The sequence below is a fragment of the Sesamum indicum genome, linkage group LG6 (genome assembly GCF_000512975.1).
Source record: "Sesamum indicum cultivar Zhongzhi No. 13 linkage group LG6, S_indicum_v1.0, whole genome shotgun sequence".
Taxonomy (NCBI): Eukaryota; Viridiplantae; Streptophyta; class Magnoliopsida; order Lamiales; family Pedaliaceae; genus Sesamum; species Sesamum indicum.
Genome location: NC_026150.1, coordinates 6,396,017 through 6,418,197, shown reverse-complemented (window position 1 = coordinate 6,418,197; position 22,181 = coordinate 6,396,017). Strand labels below are relative to the sequence as shown.

The following is a 22,181-nucleotide window of genomic DNA, read 5'->3' as shown; positions in this document are numbered from 1 at the left end:
TATTTTTGTATTAAGATGACTAAGAAATGAGGTAAGTACACTTTTATTTTTTTCAACTCTAATTCTTATATTGCTGCAACTTTATATTATTTTATAATATTAAATATTCAACTTTTATTTTTAATTATATTTGATAAAGTACTAACAAATCTTAATTTTAAAAAATAAAATATCATTTGAAAATTTTCATCCATATGTTTCTCTTTTTTTTTTTTTTTTTTTTGTCAACCAAGAAAGAACAAGAAACATGAGATGAAAGAGAGAGGGGCAGTGAATGAGCTCTCTCAACTTCCAACTTCCCAGACAATATCATATAAATTTCCTCAATTTCAATCTTCTCTCCTATGTCCTTTTCTTCCTCCCCTCTCTTTATTGTTCAGCTTTTACTTTTCCGCTTTTACCAGTCCTCTCCATCACATTCACAGAAACCGCGTTTTTTCATGACTTTTGTCTGGCCCCATTTCCATCTTTCTCTGCTTCTGCAACTGCCCATCAGATTCCCGAGCGCACCCACTCACCTGTTTGAGCACTGAATTGAGTTTGAATCAAGTGGAAACGTAGATATTGGAGAACCCGTCTGTAATATTGTGAAAGATTTGCTCTAATGGCGGAGAACGGTGAGGAGAAGCTAATAGCTGTGGCCCGCCACATAGCAAAAACTCTTGGCCACACCAACACCATGTCCGAAGATATTCTCAGGATTTTCTCCAACTTCGACGGGAGACTACGCGAGAAGCTCTCCGACGATGGAGTGAAACAGACCCTCAACTCTCTTGATCGGCAGATCTCCGGTTACGTCTCTGCTGACGCAACAATTTGGTCAAACTCCGCAGATTTCTACTCCTTCCTCGATTCCGTTGACCAATTAACCGCTGCCGTCCGCGAATGGACCCCTTTAGCCGACGATAAGAACATCTCATCCCATGTTTCGTTTGGAAGACGAGTTCAGAGAGCTCATGGAACGCGGCGCCAAGTCGCTCGACTTGACTGGTGACCGGGCAGCTCATCATCCCGATTACTCCGATGAGGACGACGATGCTTCAGTAGAGGATGACGACAATTGTGTCCCTGTTGCGCAGCCAGTTACGGATTATGACGTTGTGGTTGACGCTTTGCCAGCGGGGACCATCGGAGACTTGCACGAGATAGCGAAGCGGATGGTGGCGGCGGGGGACGTGAACGAGTGCTCCCAAGCATTCAGCGCTTGGAGAAAAGAATTCTTGGAGGAGAGCTTGTCCAGGTTGGGGCTGCAGAAGCTCAGTATTGACGAGGTCCATAGAACGCAGTGGACTCAGCTGGAGGATGAGATCGAAAAATGGATCAAAGCCATTAATGTCGCTCTCCGGATTCTTTTTCCCAGCGAGCGGCGCCTATGCGATCGTATCTTCCTTGGGTTCTCCTCGGCTGCGGACCTTAATTTCATGGAGGTGTGTAGTGGTTCTACGATTCAGCTCTTGAATTTTGCTGACGCGGTGGCGATGGGGAGCAGGTCACCGGAGCGGTTATTCAAGGTGCTGGATGTTTATGAAACTGTAAGGGACTTGATGCCTGAATTTGAATTGATTTTTTCGGATCAGTACTCTGTGTCTTTAAGGAATGAAGCAATAGCTATTTGGAAAAGACTAGGGGAGGCTATTAGAGGAATCTTTATGGAGTTAGAGAATTTGATCCGTAGAGACCCTGCGAAGTCTGCAGTTCCGGGTGGTGGATTACATCCCATCACTCGGTATGTGATGAATTATCTGCGTGCTGCATGTCGGTCGCGACTGACCTTGGAACAGGTCTTTGAGGAGAGTGTTGCGCCGTCTGTTGATTGCAGAGACGGGGATGATAAGGCATTGTCCTCATCATCTTCATTAGGCGTCGAAATGGCATGGATTATGGAGATGTTGGAGTGTAATCTGGAGGCTAAGTCGAAGGTCTATAGGGAGACGGCATTGTGCTCTGTATTTCTGATGAATAATTGGAGGTACATTGTGCAGAAGGTGAAAGATAATGAGTTGGGCACACTCTTAGGCGATGATTGGGTTAGGAAACGGACGGCTAAAGTGAGACAGTATCATGTGAATTATCAAAGGAGTTCTTGGAGTAAGATTTTGGGTGTTCTCAAGGTTGATAGTAATTCCACGTCGCCTAGTGCAGCATCCAAGAGTTTAAAAGAAAAGTTGAAGTTATTCAATTCATACTTTGAGGATATATGCAAAACTCAATCGTCATGGGTGATATTTGATGAGCAGTTGAGAGAGGAATTGAGGATTTCAGTTTCAGGGACGTTGTTGCCAGCATATCGCAGCTTCATCGGACGACTGCAGGCTGCTCCAGATATCGAGAAGCATATGGATAGACATGTCAGGTATAGTACTGAGGATATTGAGACTCGAATCAGCATGTTGTTTCAAGGGGCTAGCAGTGGGAGAAGGTGAAATAAAACAAGTAAGCTATAGTGATCAGGAGAAAGATTCATAGTATATGTGGAATCTGGTCTTTGCTCTGCTTTGATCTGTACATTCTTCATGTGGTTCGTATCTTGTAATTGAAATCGTGGCTATAATTGAGATGTATAACGTTATGTTTGAACGTGTTCCTAGCTAAACCGTTCCTAACGTGTGAAGATGCTTGAGTAAATCTGTGAAAGAGAAATATGGAATTTCATACATTCTTATTGTGGAATTCAGCTAATCTCTGTCACACCCAGATTCATATACTAACAACTCAGTAGAAACGCAAAGGGCAACGGATCAACTGAATAGAGATAGCACTCACAACATCGTTAAGCATACAATACGAACATAACGATTCAAAGGGCACCGAGCGATTCTGACGTTGAAAGTTTCATGAGCATAATTCTGAAACTGTGCAGCTGATCATGGCCTTCTTGTTCGAGCACTCCTGGAGGTGAGCTTTGAACGAATGTCACTTACTGTGTCCGAGTGACCGGGAACTCATGAAGCAACAGGTCTGCCAGTTTCTGAGAGAGAATCGTGTAGGCCGATTCAGTGGGATGAATGCTATCCCAGAACAAGTAGCCGGAGGGATTTGGGCACACTGGAGTTGAGCGAGTGCAGAGAGGTCCAGCTTCCAGCAATCCAGTCCCGCAGCATCCTCGTCTGGTTTCAACAAATTCTGCACCACCACACACGTTTTAGGCCTCCTTTGCTTTTATTTTTGGCATAGGATCAGGTTTTATACGAATTAGGATACGATAAAATAATCTACCATGGATTATTATGCACAGCTAACGGCACACTCGATGTGTGTGTAAAATATAGAAGACTAATATGTTATAATAATATATTTCTATAGAAAAAAAATATTAATCAATATTAGAGGTAGTTTATTTAGTTTCTAGCTTTATATTAGCGGCTATATTGATGAATGAGAGTTTGATTCGATTAGTATAAAAATAATAAAAATATACTTAAATTTAGAGTTTAATTCATATTTAATTCAACTAAAGCTCGATTTGAGTAATAATTAAGCCAAATTCAAATGCAATTTAATAAGTCCGGTATTAATTCAAACAACTTATATATTATTATTTTTATCTAAGGGCTAGATGAGATTGATATGTTGGAAAAATTTGATGATTTTTGGAAGGCTGGCGTTCGAATAAGTAACTAAAAAGCTAATTAAATTGATTATTTTATAATTTATTTAAGTAATTTTTTTCGATTTTTTCAGCAAATGCGTGGATTCCATTGGTTCAAAATGAGTTGGATTTAAAATGATTCGAGTCTAATATATGGGTAAAAAATGGACGAGTTAAATATGGGATGGTTTGAAAATGATTGGGTCTATTACAAAAATGATATGATTTTGTAATATAAAGAAAATGTTTGTATGATAGCGATTATATTAATATTATTAAAAAGTATTATTATATATGATGAAATCCATTTAAAATCCATTAAAATTCATATAGGATTAATGATCTAATTGGACTTAATCACATTGATATCATAATTATAATAACATATTTCTATAATTGATAATAATATTAATAGAATTGATTGATTCATCAAATATTAAATATGATGAACTCTATTAGAATTCATATAAGCCTCACTATACAAAAGGTAAATTGTTGCAAGGTTAATTACTATAGTAAAAAAAGAAAATAGCGACAAATATAAATTAATCACGGTTTAGCAACAATTAATAATCATTGTATGTGTAAGGGTTATGATTAAAAGTCATGGTGAATATTAATAAACATAGTAAAAAATATAAGTTTTTGGGTTTTCCGTTGTTTAACTATAATTAATAGTAGTGATTTATTACAATTTTTAGCCCGTCATAATTTATACTGTAGCGAAAATTTTATTTTTTTTAGTACCCAGTAATACATTGAATCAAACTTAGCCCATAACTATCCCATAATTCGTTACTGAAGTTAAATTTTCTATCCAATATGTGCAAGAAATTGGAGGCTACCTAATGCTATAAAGAATTTACATAAGTGCCCCAACTTTTGCAAGTAATCTCACTAGTGGACAAAATTCGCATATTTTTTAATTCCGATAGTATAGGCCCGATTCTTACCTACCTTGAACCTAGATATGTACGGAGTCATAAGAACCACATGACCGTTCTTGGATCAATGATTTATGTCAAACCGTCTTGATCAAGATCTTAATAAACACTAGCCTTTCATGTTCCACATACGACTTTTGACAAGTTCAATACTCTTACAACCTTCGTATTTTATCTCTTTACAAATTTAAGTGTCGAATAACTATAAAACGAGCCTTCTCAATATTTCTTTCTTGGAGACATACAACCTGATTCTCAAATAACCTAAGCATATATTTGGAGGAATCTAAAATTCGATCTGGACCTTAAGTAGATCTTTTCTAATTCGAATGGATATAATCTAGTAATCAATTTTCATCTATACTATTATAAAAGAAAATCTTTTGCGGTATCAATTTTGTAGTACCTAAATTTATCCTTTATTTCATTTTTTTCCCTTTAAAATATTTTGGTTAGATTAGTAATTAATATTTTTTAATAATCTCACAATTATATTTTTTTTATCTTAACAACCCACTGCTCTATATTTCTCTATCAACTTACTTCTCACATTTATTACAATTTGCAATTATAATTTGTTCTTTTCACAAATTTCTTTTTTTTAATTATTTTACACTAATATTCTTTTTATATGCTCGCGAGAATTACGTGCAATAATATTATTATATTTTAAAACAAATAATCAATTACATACAAAATAATTCATATTTCAGATGTGATTAATTAAGTCAGGATTATGAGAACTTACGATACTTGGTTGGGTTGTTGATCATGTCCAAGAGAGGATTGTAGGTGTCAACGTAAAGGATTTTGCTTCCGAGAAGCTCTGCCTCAATTTGCGGCAGCAGCTTTTCAAGTTTGTCATTATAAGACTTAGCATCCGCATTCTCCTTATGACTGCAACTCCTCAGAACTGGAGATTTGGCCGTCATCTGTATTGGCAGACAGCCCACTGGAGGGAGCCCTGATACCACCATTCTACGGCACCCTAGATGATAAAGTTCCTGCAAGTAAATCTCCAGTGGTTTCAGTCAAAAAATATAATGTCCAGACGTAAGATTTGTTGCAGAAATGAATGTTTGGACTATACGGCCCAGCCAATTTACTAGCTGCAATTGGGCGGCATACGGTGAGATATCCAGTTCAATCCCTTATTTACTGGTATTTCGGGCGGCTCGTCGCAATTTGCTTAGATCAGTCTTAAGGTGGGAGGTTTAATTTATTATAATTTTAGTCTTGTAATATCATCTATTGTCACTCATTTAAGTAAATATCGTATTTTTGTACATTTTTTTTTTATCCATTTGGCAATACAACAAAGTAAACATGACACCAATAACGTCTTAACCTTGTGGTCAAGACTAAGATGAGGTCACATAAATAAATTTAAAATTATGGGTTTGAATCCTACCAGATGTGTGGGTACTTGTCCCATATTGTAATTTGTTTGTTCTTAATTAATTGTTGAATCGATGTTTTGCATACCGGTCTTGATCATATTGATATATTAGTTGAACCAATATATAATTAAAAAAAAACTAAGTAAACATGACATTAATAATACTTATACAATTATATCTTATATAATTCTAAGTTATTCCAATCACACACTTATATCATACAACAAAGTATATAATGGCCCCTATATGTACACTATAAAAGAACACAAAAATTAGGTGAGAATATTTACAATTAATTATATGTACATTAAGCAACAAAAGTTTTTACACTATCACTATAATGAGTTTTACAGTTGTAATAGTAATCATATTTGTGTAAAAATTGTCACTTCCCAAACAATTAATGATAGAAAACTTTGCATAAGTCCACACTATAAATAATTAGTGAAATAAGTATATATATAATAACATTTTAGTGAAAATAAATAATAGTTGTTATTATATTTATGTTGTAACTGTAGATGCATTACTAATGATTTATACCTAGGTGTAATTTTATCACTAATAATTATATTTCGATGACATGAAATAACAATCACCAACTCCCATGACGAAAAAAGAGATAATTACATGTACAGATCTTGATCTATATATGGTCTATTTACACAAATTGTTTCTATTATTTGCGTAATTACAAAAACCGCCCTTGACAACAAAAAATCAGGGGTAGTTTGTGCGACGATGTTGATCCTTTTAGAGGTTGTATGTATAATTTTTCAAAAAACAATGATGATTTGTGTAAATGATGTTAAACGTTTTTCCTAGGTGTATGTGTGATTTCTCAAAAAAAATGAATGATTGGTATAGTTAGAACAAAGGTTAGTGCATGTTAATGTGTTCTCCCAAATATTATTAGCTAATATTTTGTGGAGAAATTATAGTCCGGACTCGACTCGGCCAAATGTAAACCACTTATATGGCAAGTGCAATACACTTGTTGTGTGATTGGTGTACAGTTCAATGAAAGTGCTCACTCACATAGCAAGTGAGATACACTTACTTTGTGATTGACTTGATCAGGCCAAATTTGATCCGAGCAAGAACCTTTCATATTTTATTACTCATATTATTTTTGGTTGTAACGAAAGACATGCAATAAAATGAAGGGAAGAGCCAGAATCTGGACCTTAACGAGGTTTTGCAGCTGCTTTTGCAGGAAATCTTGGTACTCATCAATGGTAAATTGAATCCTTCTGGTGGGCACATCATAGAAATTGAAAATGAAGTCATTGGTTCCAGCACTAACAATAACTAGAGCACTGCCCAGAATTCTTGCAACCTCTTTTTCGCCTACAATGCCCTCAAGCCTCCTAATGTAGTGCTTCAAGTACCCGGGCTGCTTCGACATGGGGATTACATGGGAAAGTGACGTCGTTAGGTCGTCGTACCCGGACCCAGCCGATGCAAAGCTGACTCCAGTAACCATATCTTGCTCCGATAAATAGGGGTCCAAGTATGGAGGAATAGTTTCTTTGAGGCCCATCATAGCTGCCAATATGTCGGGTACGAGTTTTCCATTAGAAAACCGGCCTGTTGGAAGGCTGCCGGGGAAGTCTAGGCCATAAGGCGGGTGGTCGCCTTTGAATGGAGTGATTATGTAGTTGTTGTTGCCGGTATCGACCGACGAGTCACCAAATACAAGAATGGCCGGAAACTCAGGGATTGGGTTGCCGTTGCATTTGTATGTGATGGTTATGCAAAGTTGTGCTGTGATGAGTGCAAATAAGAGGGCAGTATGAAGCATGGCTAGGGAAACCCTTTTCTTGCTAGTAGGAAGATGCAACATTATACTCGTGATAAAGGGTTCATTTTATTTTACTCCTTGACCAAATATTGATAGACAAAAAAATTTCTACTAAATATAAAAAAATAGGAAAAAATGCAAGTAACCCGCTTGTGATATTCCAAATGAGCAAATTACCCCTTATGAAAAAATAAATAGCGCATTACCTTCCTGCAAATACAAAAAATTACCCCCCTATGATTTTTAAAATGAAGCAATTTACCTCCCTGTATAAGGAGGTAAATTGGTTCATTTTAAAAATTACAGGGGGGTAAATTGCTATTTTTTTTCATAGGGGGTAATGTACTCATTTTCAATATCACAAGGAGGATAAATTGCTATTCACCCTAAAAAATATATTATTATTTTCGTTTAAGGAAGTGTTTCGGCTAATTTAGGTCGTAACAAGGATGCCTGTTATATTTAAGTATTTAACTCCGTATTAAAGCGTTAAAACGCATTTTTTTCCCCTCCGTAAAATTTGTACTTTTTATAAATTAAATATGTGTTTGTACAAATAAATTGTTACAATTGGGCAAAACATTCTGAACTACAAAATATAGGCTGTCGATTTGTTAAGTTCAATTTGAACCATTGATTTAATTCAATAAAACTATTATTTTATATTGGTAAAGTCTAATTTGGATAAAAAAGATTTAAATTATATATATATATATATAGAAGAAAAGTACTGATTGTGTAAAGGAAGAAAGGTTGATTAGGAGGATCCTTTCCATACTTGAATGGTTTGTTGGGGTTTCTTAGCTTTGTCTCGTGATCTGCTTGTCAAATGTTTCAGAGGTATTGGGAACTTGAAACTGTGTCATTACTCTATGTCCTGTAGTGGCTACGAAGCATGTCTCGGTGTAGATTTTGTTGCTTAATTACTGATACCTGCTCCGGATGGAAACAGCCATTTCTTTCCTTATATTCTAAGTCCTAGTAATATATTAATAAATAGTGATAATTACACTACTCACCCTTCAGCTTTGGTGTAATTATATACAAATTCTCTATAATTTAAAAAATTACATTTAGCGCCCTTAGAGTTTGCTTCCGTGTAACAAATAAAACCCTCAATTAGTTAAAATTTATTGAATTTGCTATATCAACAAAAAAAAAAGGAAAAGAAAACTCTATATTTATCTTTGATTGATTTGTTGCAAGTCAAATAAATATTTTTGTGATAAGATTACCCTCATATGTTTTCACGCGTTAATGCATGTTAGGAAGTAGATTTTTACCATTATAAGCATACTTTAGTTGGAAAAAAATTATTTGACATTCAACAAGTCATTAACAAGTCAATTGAGGGTAAATATAAATTTTTATTCATTTTTTTTTAATATTAGTAAATTTGGTGAATTTTGACTAATGAAGTAACTTATTTGTTAGATAAAAGCAAATTTAAAGGATGATCGATATAATTTTTCAAATTAAAGAAAAATTATGTATAATTACACTGACATTTAGGGACGAAAGTGTAATTATTCCTAACAAATAACGTGTGGGTTGAAGCTAAGGACAGATTAATCTTCATTCATTCGCCAGCTGATATATAAAGACTAAAGAGATACTGATATACACTGCAGAGATTTTGGTTTCTTAATTTAGTTATTATGTTGGTTGCTCAATTTACATGTTTCATTCCTAATTTGCACAAAAAAGAAATATATTTATATTCTATAATTAAAATGTGAATTTGATGAGTGTTTGTTGGTATACCGTATATACGTATATTTATCTATGTATACTGATGTGGTTTGTTATTTTAACGAAAGAATGATATGAAAATTTTACTTATGATATAATTGGGCACCAGATGATCATACGCGGTTTACGAGAGGGTTTTGAGTATGTATGAGAGGTCAAAATCAACGAGTTGTTGTATTCCCATTAAAAAAATAATATATGGAGTATTTATAGTAGTACTGAGAGTTTTAGAATGTGGTATATTAATGTGGTTGTGATTTTAACGAAAGAATGATATGGGAATTTTACTTATGACATAATTGTGCACCAGATGAATATATGCGTTTTACGAGAAGGTTTTGTATATGTATGAGAGGTCAAAATCAACGAGTTGTTGTCTCCCCATTAAAAAAATAATATATGGAGTATTTATAGTGGTATTGAGAGTTTTAGAATGTGGTAGGGTGTATGTGTTTATTGTGTAACTTGTATGTAAAAATTTACTTTTTTACTCTTGTAAATAAATGAATACCACCAATATATACATCATATATCATTTGAGAGTAAAAAGACACAAGAAGGATTTAGGGCTTGATTAAAAGACACAAGAAGGATTTAGGGCTTGATTTAGTTTGAACAAGTATTTGGGTCAAATATTGAACAAGTTGGGGGTAGGAAAGAGATGTTGGTGGACCGCAACTACTTGTTGGGATGTGCGAGGACATGTGAGCCCCTAAGACAAGCCATAGCCAGTTTGAGGAGCTAACCTTTCCCAAGGTGTGCCTCGAGAGCTCTAGCACTTGAGGAGGTGGGCTCGAGCTCATGGACCTCGAACTCGAGGCGCGAAGCACGGGCTTAGGGCACTACTCGCCACTCAAGCTACCAGTGCTCGTACGCACCAGGTTCCAGCTCGAGGCACCTGTTGGAACAAGTGGCCCTCCCGCGTCCAGCGTCTAGCTCTAAGCGGTGGATCGCGGGCTCGAGCTGGCGAGCTTGAGGCGCGGTGGAACTCAAGCCCGAGCCCTCGAGTGACGACTGCTGTCCCATGTGCTTTGGGAAGAGGCGCACAATATTGTATTCAATGGGTTTTGAACTCAGGTAAAATTTGTGAAAAAGTAGATGTCTCTACCACTCTACCACCAAATATTTGCTACTAATTTTATTTTCATTCTCTATTAGTAAGGGTTATTCAGAATTCTTTCATGTGTTTTGAGGAATTTTAACGTCGTCTTCAAGAGATGAGACTCTCTGTTACACTAGAGGATTTTCATGTGTTATGGAACGTGTGATCAGTTGCCAAGTTGTCTTACTCTAATAATGATGAAAGGTATTTTTATTTCTATCCCTCCTTTGGAGAGTAGTTATTTTTTTTTAGAGGGGTTCACCTCTTCTTGGCTTCAAGGTGGGTGAAGAAGAGTAGACATCTCTTACTTGTAGTGACGAAGCCCCTCAAGACCTTGAGGAAGTTCAGGTAGCGCTTTTTTTTTTTTTTGTTTGAATAATATGGATGTTGCCTCACGGGTAGTTTTTTTCCAACTCATATGATCAAAAATTTTGGTATGTAATTTGACATTTATCACTTGGGATGAATTTCTTCCGACTCATTTAGTCGGATATTTTAACATTAACTCAGAGGTATTTTATACTTGGGGTGAATTTCTTCCTACTCACTTAGTCAGATTTTTTAACGTTCACTCAGTGGTATTACTTGGGGTGAATTTCTTCCTACTCACTTAGTCAGATTTTTTAACGTTCACTCAGTGGTATTTTATACTTTAGGGTGAATTTTTTCCGACTTACCTGGTCGAATATTTTGGCGCTAAACTCCACAATATTCCATATTCATAAACCGACCACCCATGGATGCCCCATGGTATGGCCATGTCTGTGGTTGGGTCTCTACTTTGGCTAGGGGATTCCATGCCCTTGGGCTTCCTTATAGGCCTGCTTGGTTTTCTTCTTATCTTTAGGCCACTTAAGCTCCATTTGGTCAATTTACTTCTTCTAGGCATCTCCTGCCTAACTTCTAAGCAGGGGGGAGACACTTTTTCTCAGACTCCCTGGGAGCACTTTGGGCCCTCACTCGGACTGCGCTTCCTACAGGCAGTATGGGTCCCTTTAATGTTTTTAACTCGTAGAATTTCTTTTGTTGCTATTCTTGCCATGATAATTGAAGCAACCACAATAGTGGAGCAACTTTCTCAACTTGCCTAAGCCATAATCGATCTCCCAAAATTTTTAGAGGACCAAATATATCCGAATCGCCCAATTATGAACAATCTTGAGCATATTAATGAAATTATGTATTGTTCTCAAGCCAAGCTAAGGAAATAAATAGGCGAATGAAACACTACCATAGCAAGACTCAGTGTGAAAATCCAACCTACAATATCTATTAACATACTACCTATTAAATAATTGGAAGAGATGATCACTAACATCATAAAAGTTCAATATGGAGGACCTACCTAAAAATTGCTAGTGTATTTTAAACCATATATCAAGTGAACTGATACAAGAATGCCAATGGGATATCAGTTGCCTAATCTACAACAATTTGATCGAAACAACGGCTAAAAGCATCATATTGTTTGTTCATTGAAATGTGCATATATGATTACAGTAACGGTGACCTTTGATAACACGAATTTACTTTGTATTAGTTTTCCGAGATTTGGACTTCGGTAGCTTAGAATTTAAGTACTTTTATTAAAGAAATGTAAGCTTGAAATGAAAGAATACTTCTTGATTAAAAGATGCTTGGAGGAAATGTTTTCAACAGGGAAAGTGTTGTAAGAAACTAACAGAAACACTTTCAAGTTAACCCATGCCCATGGATTATCATGAAAATGCTCCATATAAATACATACAACTTAAGCTTTTGTTGTGGGTTAATTTTGATGAGCGTTGTTGTGGAACCAAAACATGATACCCAATGTTTGCTCTAATTAAAGTCATCTATGGGCCCATTTTAATGTAACTATCATATTTTAATTTGAAAGGAAAGGGAGAAGGAAATGGATTTGCTAAAATGGAAGAGCTTGTCTCCAGTAAAAATTATTTTCCTTTTCTTCTACTTGAGAGAGAAAAACTTAGGAGGAAAGATATAAAAATTTTATTCTAAACAAACATGCATAACAATTATACATGAAACCTTTGCACGAAATGATTATGAAATCATGAGCAAAACACAAAATATGCAAGAAGAGCATATCATATATGTGTACATTTTTGCACTCCACTTGTTGCAGTTGAGCTGAAATGCTTCAAAGCATTATAACACCACGATGAAATCGTCCATCTAGTGACTTGCAGAGACCCAAGTGTTGTTCCTCTAATGATATCTATACCTTTGGATTTCCCAAGACACAATTGAGGTGTTGGGCACATTTGAGAAAGGGACACGGATAGTGCACGTGGTGGAGATGCATGGGCGGGGATGCTCTCACAGTGGAGGCCTATCACACTACAAGGTGGATATGAAGGGCAAATTCGCAATGGAGGCATGAGGTGATTCCATAAAGGGGGTGCAGGGATATGTTGTAATCGAGTCTGAGGAACGTTCAAGATAGAGGCATAATTTTCACCTGAGGTAGAGTGTTTGCTATTAAGGTGGAGATATGAGGTGCTTTTGCAGCAGAGGCCCAGGGCACATATGAGGTGGAAGTTCAGGGTACTCTCACAGTGGGGGCACGATTCAATTGTGCATGGAGGTATGGAATGTGCCACAACCAAGGATGAGGCATGGTGCACGCTAGAGGATGAGGCATGATGCCCACAATCAATGCATATGGGGTTGCTTTTGCGACAGGTGGCATGTGGCATGCACAAAGATGGAGGCGTGGCCATGGTTGAGGCACTAGAATGACCTCATGGTAGAGGCCTAAGGCATACATAAGGCAACGACGTGTGGCAGTCTCTTAGTGGATGTGTGTGGACATACCTCAGTTGAGGTATAGACGTGAAGACGCTATGGCAATAGAGACTTGGGGGCACTGTTACTTCTCTAGGAGAGTCATTTCTTACACCTCCGTGAGAGTTCCTTCATCTATCTCTGGAACAGTTCATCATTCTCTTCCTGTTACAGGAGAGTTCATTCTTCCTTTTCTAAAAGAGTTTTTGCCTCCTCTACATGGGCCTTCACCTTGCTTGGAGGTGAGTAGTGGGGGTAAGGTCTGACTACTAGCCATAATATATCTTGGGGCCTCTCCTTCCCTGATTTATCATCTTCCGGGGTTGAGGGAGAAATTCGGGCTCAATTAGTGGACTACCGAAAAAAGGCCTTTAGGTGTAATTGGTGAGGTATTGGGCTACTACTCTTTTTTCTGCTTGGGTGGAGCAAAACTCCATTAGTTTCTTGAGTACTTCTTTGGTCAATTGAACCATTATCATCAACGCTCATCATATTTCTCCAGCAGATCTTTGTCCTTGGTCCTAGGTCGGAGAGAATTCCTAGTTCATATTTTAAAATGGAGGAGTTCCCTCCAAGATGATTCTTTGTGGGCCCATCTTGATCATTCATCATTAGTTTTCTAGCTCAAAATTGTGTTTCTATTTGCAATACTTGAGCTAGTTTCCCACATATATTACCAAATTAATGTTGCAAACATCAATAATTTTGTTATAGAGTAAATGGTATACAAGTGAAACTCTTAGTATGAGTGAAAGACCTAAAGCCATGCAGTTCTTTTTCCTAATTCAAACCTCCTCCCAAATGAGCTAGGGAGGACATATTTATATATAAGATAAGTTTTCTTCATTGTATGTTTGGTTCAAATTTCTCCATTGCTTGGGAGGGCATTTGAGTAATTGTACCTCATAGCCATTCAATTAATATTCCCTTTGGTTGATGTTTTCTATTAATGTTGATGTCGGAAATCACACTTTGTGATTAGTGCATGTGACGTGATCCTTGCTCTTCAATTAAGGTTGATGATGTAATATTGTCAAACTAAATCTAACATATCAGAACATGTCACAAGGTACTTTTGTTACCGATTCACTTATACGTAGGTCTTCAAGAAATTTCATGTGGATTATGCTTATTCTCTGAGTACTACGTTGGTGATGTGAAAAAGATCCATTAAGTCCTTTTGAAAAAGGTGAAGATATTTTTTTATCATCAAGTATCCTATTTGACTGCTATAGGAGCACTTTTATATCTTGAAAATTAGATGATATAACTTTTGCAGCTAATTTAAACATAGTTGCAATCCTACTCAAAGACAATGAAATGAGACCAAACATATTATTTGCTTGCTATCTTTGTGGAACACTTGATATGGGATTTTTCTATCCATGTAATTCAAGCTCTCAAGTTATTATTTGGTAATTGGCTAACATATGGAGGTATTGTGATTTTGAGATTAATTAACCAGTCATTGGTGGCTCCATATTCAACTAATTCTAAAATAATTGCAATTTATGAAACAAGTAGATAATGTATTTAGTTGAGATCAATCAACAAATATATCAATAAAAAATGCGGATAAATAGTTAAAAATGATCTAAGAATACTTTATGAAGACAATGTCGTGTGCCCAACTCAAATACTGAGGGTTATATTGAAGGAAATGGGATAGAGAATGTTTTACTAAAGTTTTTTTATACACATGAGCTCCATAAAAAGGGAATTTATGTAAGATTTACTCACTACTCACTAGGGCCTTATGTACAACAATGTTTAACAAAATTATACATAACATCAGAATACATTGTCAAAAGGAACATCACATAATGATATTATACTTTTGAGGGATGAATGCATATTATACTCTTTTTCCTTCACTTGCAATTTTTTCATTGGGTTTTTTCTTCGCAAGGTTTGAACGAAATAATTCAATACACTTAAGTCCTAAAGTATATAAATATGGATCCCGGGGTATACAATTGCTACTTCCTATTAGATCATTGTATAACAGGAAAAATAGTTCAAGTACTGACTAAAAAAGATACATGAGATTTTTTTTTGGCAAACTAAGACGTGGGAATAACTGTTGATATTAAATATTTTTTGCTTATTTCATGAAGGTTCCATGGTGTAGAGGTTAGCACTCTGGACTTTGAATCCAGCAACCTGGGTTCGACTCCCGGTGGGACCTTTTCAAAATTTTAATATTCTAAAATTTATTTTTGCTATAAATTACTAATTAATAACCTAACATAATTGTTTATGAATTGATGCCAATAAAAGTCAATATTAAGTCTGGCCTAAGTGGCCTTTATGAACTGTTGAGACAGATCGATCCAAAAAATTTTTTAAAAATCTTCTTTTATTTTTGATTGGTTAGGTTAATCATTAATGCCGGGATTTACTTGGAAGCTATGAATCTTGTGACATATAAAGAACTCAATCATTTCAACAACATCATATAAAAGCAATATCTGCCAACAACATCACATTCATGAAGAATTAAAAATAGAGTATTCAATGTAAAGGATCCTCTTATCCTTTGGATTAATCAAATGAAGAGATACATGCACCAAAAGTCTGTAATTCGTCATAGAGCATGTTACGGATGGATACATTTAAGGTTGTGAAATCTGTAGTTGATTATAATTCTGCACTCTTCAAAATCACTTCACAGGTGAAATTGTATTATCAAACAATCACTGATGTTGATATGTTGGAGAAAGCATTCTCTTCTAATGGAAGAATAAAATAACGAACTCTTGATGAAAAATTAGCAATCATGTCCCACCAGTTCAAAGCCATTCCATTGGCGCAAACATCACTAATAATCGAAACCATGTTGGTACTGAACACAATAAGGATAAGTTTTAATAAAATAACATTTTATTGACCTAAAGAAAAAAAGATAAAGATAAATCTTATCTAAACTCGTGAAGCTAAAAATCATGATATTTAGACTAATATGGAAGACATAATTGAGCCTAAGCATTTGAACTGTCTCACCATTGTTAATTTGTTGAAGGATCCAAATAATAATAATGAATAATATTAAAATATTATTAAGTAAATAAGTGAATAAATTAATATTTATCTTTTTATGATTGATGTGCTTATATGTATATGAGTTTTAATAATTTTATTTAGTGTCAGATCATGGATTTTTCTTATAGCTTTACCAACATAATAAAACTAGCGGAGACCAATGCTTTGTAGATAGTGTAATGATACATATATATTATCATAATGGATGGGAAATATTTTCTCAATTTAACATTTATGAAATGTTACCACCATCTCAGTCTAGCAAATCCGATCAAAGGCTGCAGAAGAGTTAATATAGTGCTACCTAGTAGCACTAACTTCATATAATGGAAAGTTTATATTCATCTGAGTCTAAAAGAAATTTACTTTGCTTTAACGATTTACGTCTCAATGGTTACCATATTGGGACCACAAATGAAGATAGTAAATAGAATCTATCCGTTGCTTCACGTAGTTTGAGATAGAAGCGTATTGATGCTTTTCTACTCTATTTAGGTGATTGTCGAAATTCTCTATAGGCTACTTGACAAGGGACTTGAAGAAATTCCCATCTTACAGCCCTTGATAGAAAGCACTGGGTAATACCTCTGAGCGACTGAGGGAACCTCCAGGCAATGGTATTGAAGCCTCGGAGATATCCCATCAAAGACGCTGAATCCTTTTGCTACACCGAGAATAAGCTCATGGCCATCTTCTAGTGTTGCTTGCTATTGGCAAACTAGCGGAGGAACAAGGAGTGAAAGTCCTTGAATGCCCTAATAGAAGCAGTGGTCAGTTGATTGCACTAACAAACACTCGACACTTGACCCTACCTGTGTAGCAATGGAGGAGAGACGCATTCCCAAAGGGGACAAGTGCTCTTTGGTGTAACATCTACAAATTTTTATATACAATTGTAGGATTAATTGGTAATTATTTAAAAAATTTAGTAAAATTATAAATAAATAATATATTCAAATTTTGATCATATTAAAACTTGAAATGAATAAATTGGAGCTTCTTATAATATTTCAGAGCAAATTATATTAATAAAAAAAATTAAGAAACGTAATTAGTATTTCAAAAAAACATTAAAAAAAAGAGATGATAGTGATGGATGCGGCTCACGTGGCTAGCACCAATTTTATTATTAAGCACACAAACACACAAACTCTAACATACACACACACACACTCTTACGGGTCAAGGAATAAGTGAGAAATTTTTTAATTTTAATTATTATTAATTTATATAATAATATTATTTGATTAGTGCATTTATTAAATGAATTTATATATCCGATTTAATATTTAATCCAACAATTTTATGAGTTTGAATATATCAATTAGTGATTGATTAAAAGTCCCATTTGCTTTATGTATGTTATAGTTGGTCAATGAATTACTTAATTTCTTAGATTTATTTATTGCTATAATTGATTTATTCAATTTAACCGGTTCTGTTAACCAAGTACTTAATTATATGTATTGGTGTTTAATAAATTACTATAATAGTAAGGAATTGACAGAAATTAATAGAAACATTAAAAAAATTATATTTTAAAAATATTATGCTTATTAAAAAGGAATATGAGATTTTCACAATAATTTAATTAAGGGATGCTATAGAGAACGGTAGTTATAAAAATACGAGGAGTTTGAATAAATTCTTATGAGTTGATTGATAAATTAGCGGTACAAGAATAACCATCTTTAATCCCAGTAATAGTTATCACTGTATGTATAATCCAATGTTTTAGCCACATGCAAATTTTGTCACTGTAGCCCATATCTTTTAGCCACATACAATCTTTATCACAAGAACTAGATATTTTTTGTCACATATAATACTTATCACTAAATTCAATATTTTTCTAATAACGAATATAAATAGTCACTGTTAAAACTTTTAGGTTGTCATGATAAATATTAAGTAAAATATATATATTTTTAATTATGATCATATAGTGATGACAAAAAAAATGCGACTATTTGCTCATTTATAATGACATAATTAAAATTGAATGTAGTGGCCATAACCTCTATTTGAACTTTAATGTGATTAATCTTTGTTTAATTAATGATACTATGAAAAACTAATTGATCGAAAAAGATTAATACTAATTGAAGAAGTATATATTACAAAATTGCCTATCATAAAGAATTAAAGATAATACTATTAATTCATAATTCAATATTTACAATATGAAATTAAAAACTAAAAGAAATTTGTTCTTGGAAAGTAGATTAGCCCACTTCAAAACTTGTTGAACTTCAATCCTACAAAAAGGATGAAAACAATATAATCTAATAATTACAATATTCTTGATATATTGATTATACGTATTATAACATATTATAGGATGCGGAGCTCAAGTAAAGGATGGCTCAGCTCTTTTTACTAATATAAAATCGTTTATTGGAGGTAAGTATAATTAATTGACTTTATATATATATATATATATGTACTTGTGTTGTACATTTAATAGTGACTTATTGGTTATTGTCTAAATTACCTTGTTATTTTTTAAAGTTGTCGTTATGAGTTTATATGTGGTCAGGGTGTAAGAAAGATTAATGATTGTGTTGTGCTATATTTGATTGTTGAATAAAATTGATTGATGAAGTTTCTGGTAGGAAATTGATCATTGAATGGAAATGGATGATGATATTATTGATGAAAATATTGTGAATTGAGATAAAGAGATGACTTACTTAGCTGGGGGGCATATCCCAATGGCTTATAATTCAAGATGCACAAACGAGCTGGGTTGGGTTAACCCAACTCAAGATGGGATTGAACTAATAAAAAAATAAGCTTGTCCTAGGAATCAATGCTTGGGACTAGCCCAGCCCAACCCAGTGACCAAGGACCACCTGGTTCTGGACTGGGCCTAGGTCGAGCCTGTCATGCCCTTTTTCTTTTAATAATGCTTGGAATATAATTTTTATTTTATTCTTCTATGTTGACTATTCTAATAGTTTTTTTTTATACTTTTGAAACTCTAAAATTTTTTATATTTATTATTCTACTTCTAAATTTTTAGTACTTTAACTCAATAATACTCTTTTTTTTTTCAAAATTTATTTTAAGTCCTTTTCGAATTTATTATCATCTAAGTTTACTATTGTAAACTTAATGGTCAAATTATTATTTAAGTTTATTGTATATTCTTAACTATTATTTTTTTATATAAATTTTTATGTGATTTAATTTATTATTTATTTATTTCATAAGATAATTATAAATTTAGTAATTATCTATAATTAGACCTCAATATCATAAAAACAAAATAAAACAAGCACTTTTGGGCCTATTCCGGGCCTCAACCTGGTTCGTGCTGGTTCTGGGCCGACTTGGCCCACTTTTCATCTTAACTTATAATAATACGATTAATGACAAGTTGTATGTTGTTATTGATCAATGAAGATGATGTGATATCATACGAGTTGTCTGTTGTGTGATACTATTGGTGATGTAACATATCATTCGAGGAGTGTGACGTATGATATAATTGCTGATGAGATAATATACGAGTTGTGTGCTGTGTGATATGATTGATGATAAGATGTCATACGAATTGTGTGTTATGTGTTATCGGATAAAGAAAAGAAAAAAATATTGTGATTCAGATGATGATAGCCAAAAAAGACCATTGAGTGATGCACTCTAATGAGAGTAAGTAAGACCCTAAGAGAATAGACGATAACTCCAAGTATTATGTTGTAAATTGACATATGATCATTGGTATGATTATGTGTGACTTCTTAAATTTATTTTGATTGCATGGCGAGTGTCTATTTGTTGGTGTCATCACATAAATTCATTTTACTGTATTTGGCGGGCTTGCTCCGGTCCACCCTGACTTCCCTAGAAGGGGTGCGAGGAACTTCATAACTGATGGGGCTTCAAGAGGATCATAAGGGATTGGAGATTAGCAGGATCAACAAGATTAGATTGGTCTGCCCCTCCTTGCGATTAGGGTGTCAATGAGGCCCCTACGACCACCTAGAGGACTTTGGTGGCTCTTGCGTGAAGATCGACTCGTTTCTACCTCTCAACTCCGATGTTAGATGCATTGATAATCCTCACATTTTAGTTTTGTGTTCCCACAAATTCACTTGATGTGAGAAAAAAATTGCTTATTTAAACAGGTCCAACTCGAGATCTTTAGGCATGGGTTCTTGTAAGAATTATAAAGAGAACTGCAAAAGAACAAGGTAGCAGACCACGCACAAGTCAATAAACAATTGTACTTTGCCTTGACAAAGCTTGGGGGGGAGGGAGGGAGGCGTACTCTTAACAAATGATGATCATTCAATTGAGACTGTATCAATTTTTTCATAACCTAAGGAATTGTCCAACCCAATTAGTCAAGAAATCCAAACCCATTTATGACAAGCTTAGAAGGTAGAAACACATAAGGCACAAGGAATGAGGTACAACATCTTGCCCAATTGGGCCCTGCTAATGAATCATAGCCAACCTAGGTTCACGGATGATCATTGGTGTGACTTGACCAGCACACGTGACATGTCAACATGACTGTCCCCCTAATGGAACACCGACCTTGAAACAATTTGTACGAGAGTAACTAAACCCAAAACAAATTGACACAAGGGCTAAGCTAACCCAAACAGGTAACAAGCTTATTCTAAGTAGGCACCTTACCTGTTAAAATGAAAGTTTCTATTACCCGCTTGTGTGGGATGTGGTCGATGTGCCATATATTTGGACTAATCGAATTCCACGAAATTAGATTAGCCTAAAATCACGGGATGTGGAGACCATGCCTAATCACCGCTACATTTCTCAACCAGCTGTTAAGAATAGGAGACCAGGTTGAACAAGGCAGTTAGTCATTCAATTAGCTAAATAGCCTATCCATTCTCTTGTTTTTGTATTTTTTTAATTTGTTTTGTTTTTTTAGCACTCCCCTCGTTTTTTTCTTCATTCTTTCACTTAGCCTTTTAATTTTCAAGTAATTCTAGTACATTTGTTTTCTAATTCTTGCTTAAACATCCACAAACTTGAGCATAAGAGTGTCGACATCTTGTTTGTAAGTTACTTTTTAAAAGTCATAAAATCCTCTATTGGTCCTTTGATATTTTAATGATGCTTCTAGATTTAGATAAGCATAAATGTAATAGTGTTGATGAAGTTATTAATACAATATCACTTAATAGCCTATATAAGTAAGTGATGCACGTATTAGTTGGAGTATGAAAAACATGATGAAAGTTCATAAAAGTTCATATTGGCTAATTGCCGGTAGATCATTTTATAATAGGAAAAATACTTCATGTTTAGACTTTATAGATACTTGCCATTTTTTGTATGGATAAATTGTGATATGGAGATATTTGTTGAGACTAAACTTTGTACAAGTTTTTCATCAAGGTTCCATGGTGTAGTGGTTAGCACTTTGGACTTTGAATCCAACAACCTGGGTTCGACTCCCGGTGGGACCTTATGAAAATTTTAATTTTTTAAAGAAATATTGAAATAAATTACTAATTAATAACCTATGATTATTTGTTATGACTTGGAGCCAACAAAAGTCAATATTAAGTTTGGCCTTTATAAACTTTTGACATGAATCGATCTAAACTAAGTTAAAAAAAATCTTCTTTTTATTTTGGATTAATTAATTGGGTCAAAATATGTTCAAATTCATTTGGAAAGGACTTAATTTATGGTGTTCAAGTCTAATAACAATTACCTCTAGTTAAGAATCCCTAGTTCATATTGATATACAGGGGCATTCAGACTATGTATT

At 34.6% G+C, this 22,181-nt stretch overlaps 1 protein-coding gene, 2 non-coding genes and 1 pseudogene across 3 annotated transcripts; 3 read left to right on the top strand and 1 right to left on the bottom strand.

Annotated features, from left to right (window-relative positions):
• Positions 276–2,611, top strand: LOC105163891 (annotated as a pseudogene).
• Positions 2,759–7,781, bottom strand: LOC105163890 (GDSL esterase/lipase At2g30310). Its single transcript, XM_011082410.2, has 3 exons — positions 7,120–7,781; positions 5,282–5,537; positions 2,759–3,123 (listed from the first exon to the last, which is right to left on the bottom strand). Exons 1-3 carry the CDS (start codon positions 7,777–7,779, stop codon positions 2,918–2,920), a joined length of 1,122 nt encoding a protein of 373 aa, XP_011080712.1. The 5' UTR covers positions 7,780–7,781; the 3' UTR covers positions 2,759–2,917.
• On the top strand, positions 15,498–15,569 carry TRNAQ-UUG. The gene has a single exon. It is a non-coding gene; the product is annotated as a tRNA-Gln (tRNA).
• On the top strand, positions 21,802–21,873 carry TRNAQ-UUG. The gene has a single exon. It is a non-coding gene; the product is annotated as a tRNA-Gln (tRNA).

Coding starts and splice junctions, on each gene's coding strand:
- LOC105163890 (XM_011082410.2), bottom strand. CDS start 7,779: ATGTTGCATCTTCCTACTAGCAAGAAAAGGGTTTCCCTAGCCATGCTT. Junction 5,538..7,119: donor AGCTGCAAAACCTCGTTAAG/GTCCAGATTCTG, acceptor ATTTACTTGCAG/GAACTTTATCATCTAGGGTG. Junction 3,124..5,281: donor CAACAACCCAACCAAGTATC/GTAAGTTCTCAT, acceptor GTGGTGGTGCAG/AATTTGTTGAAACCAGACGA.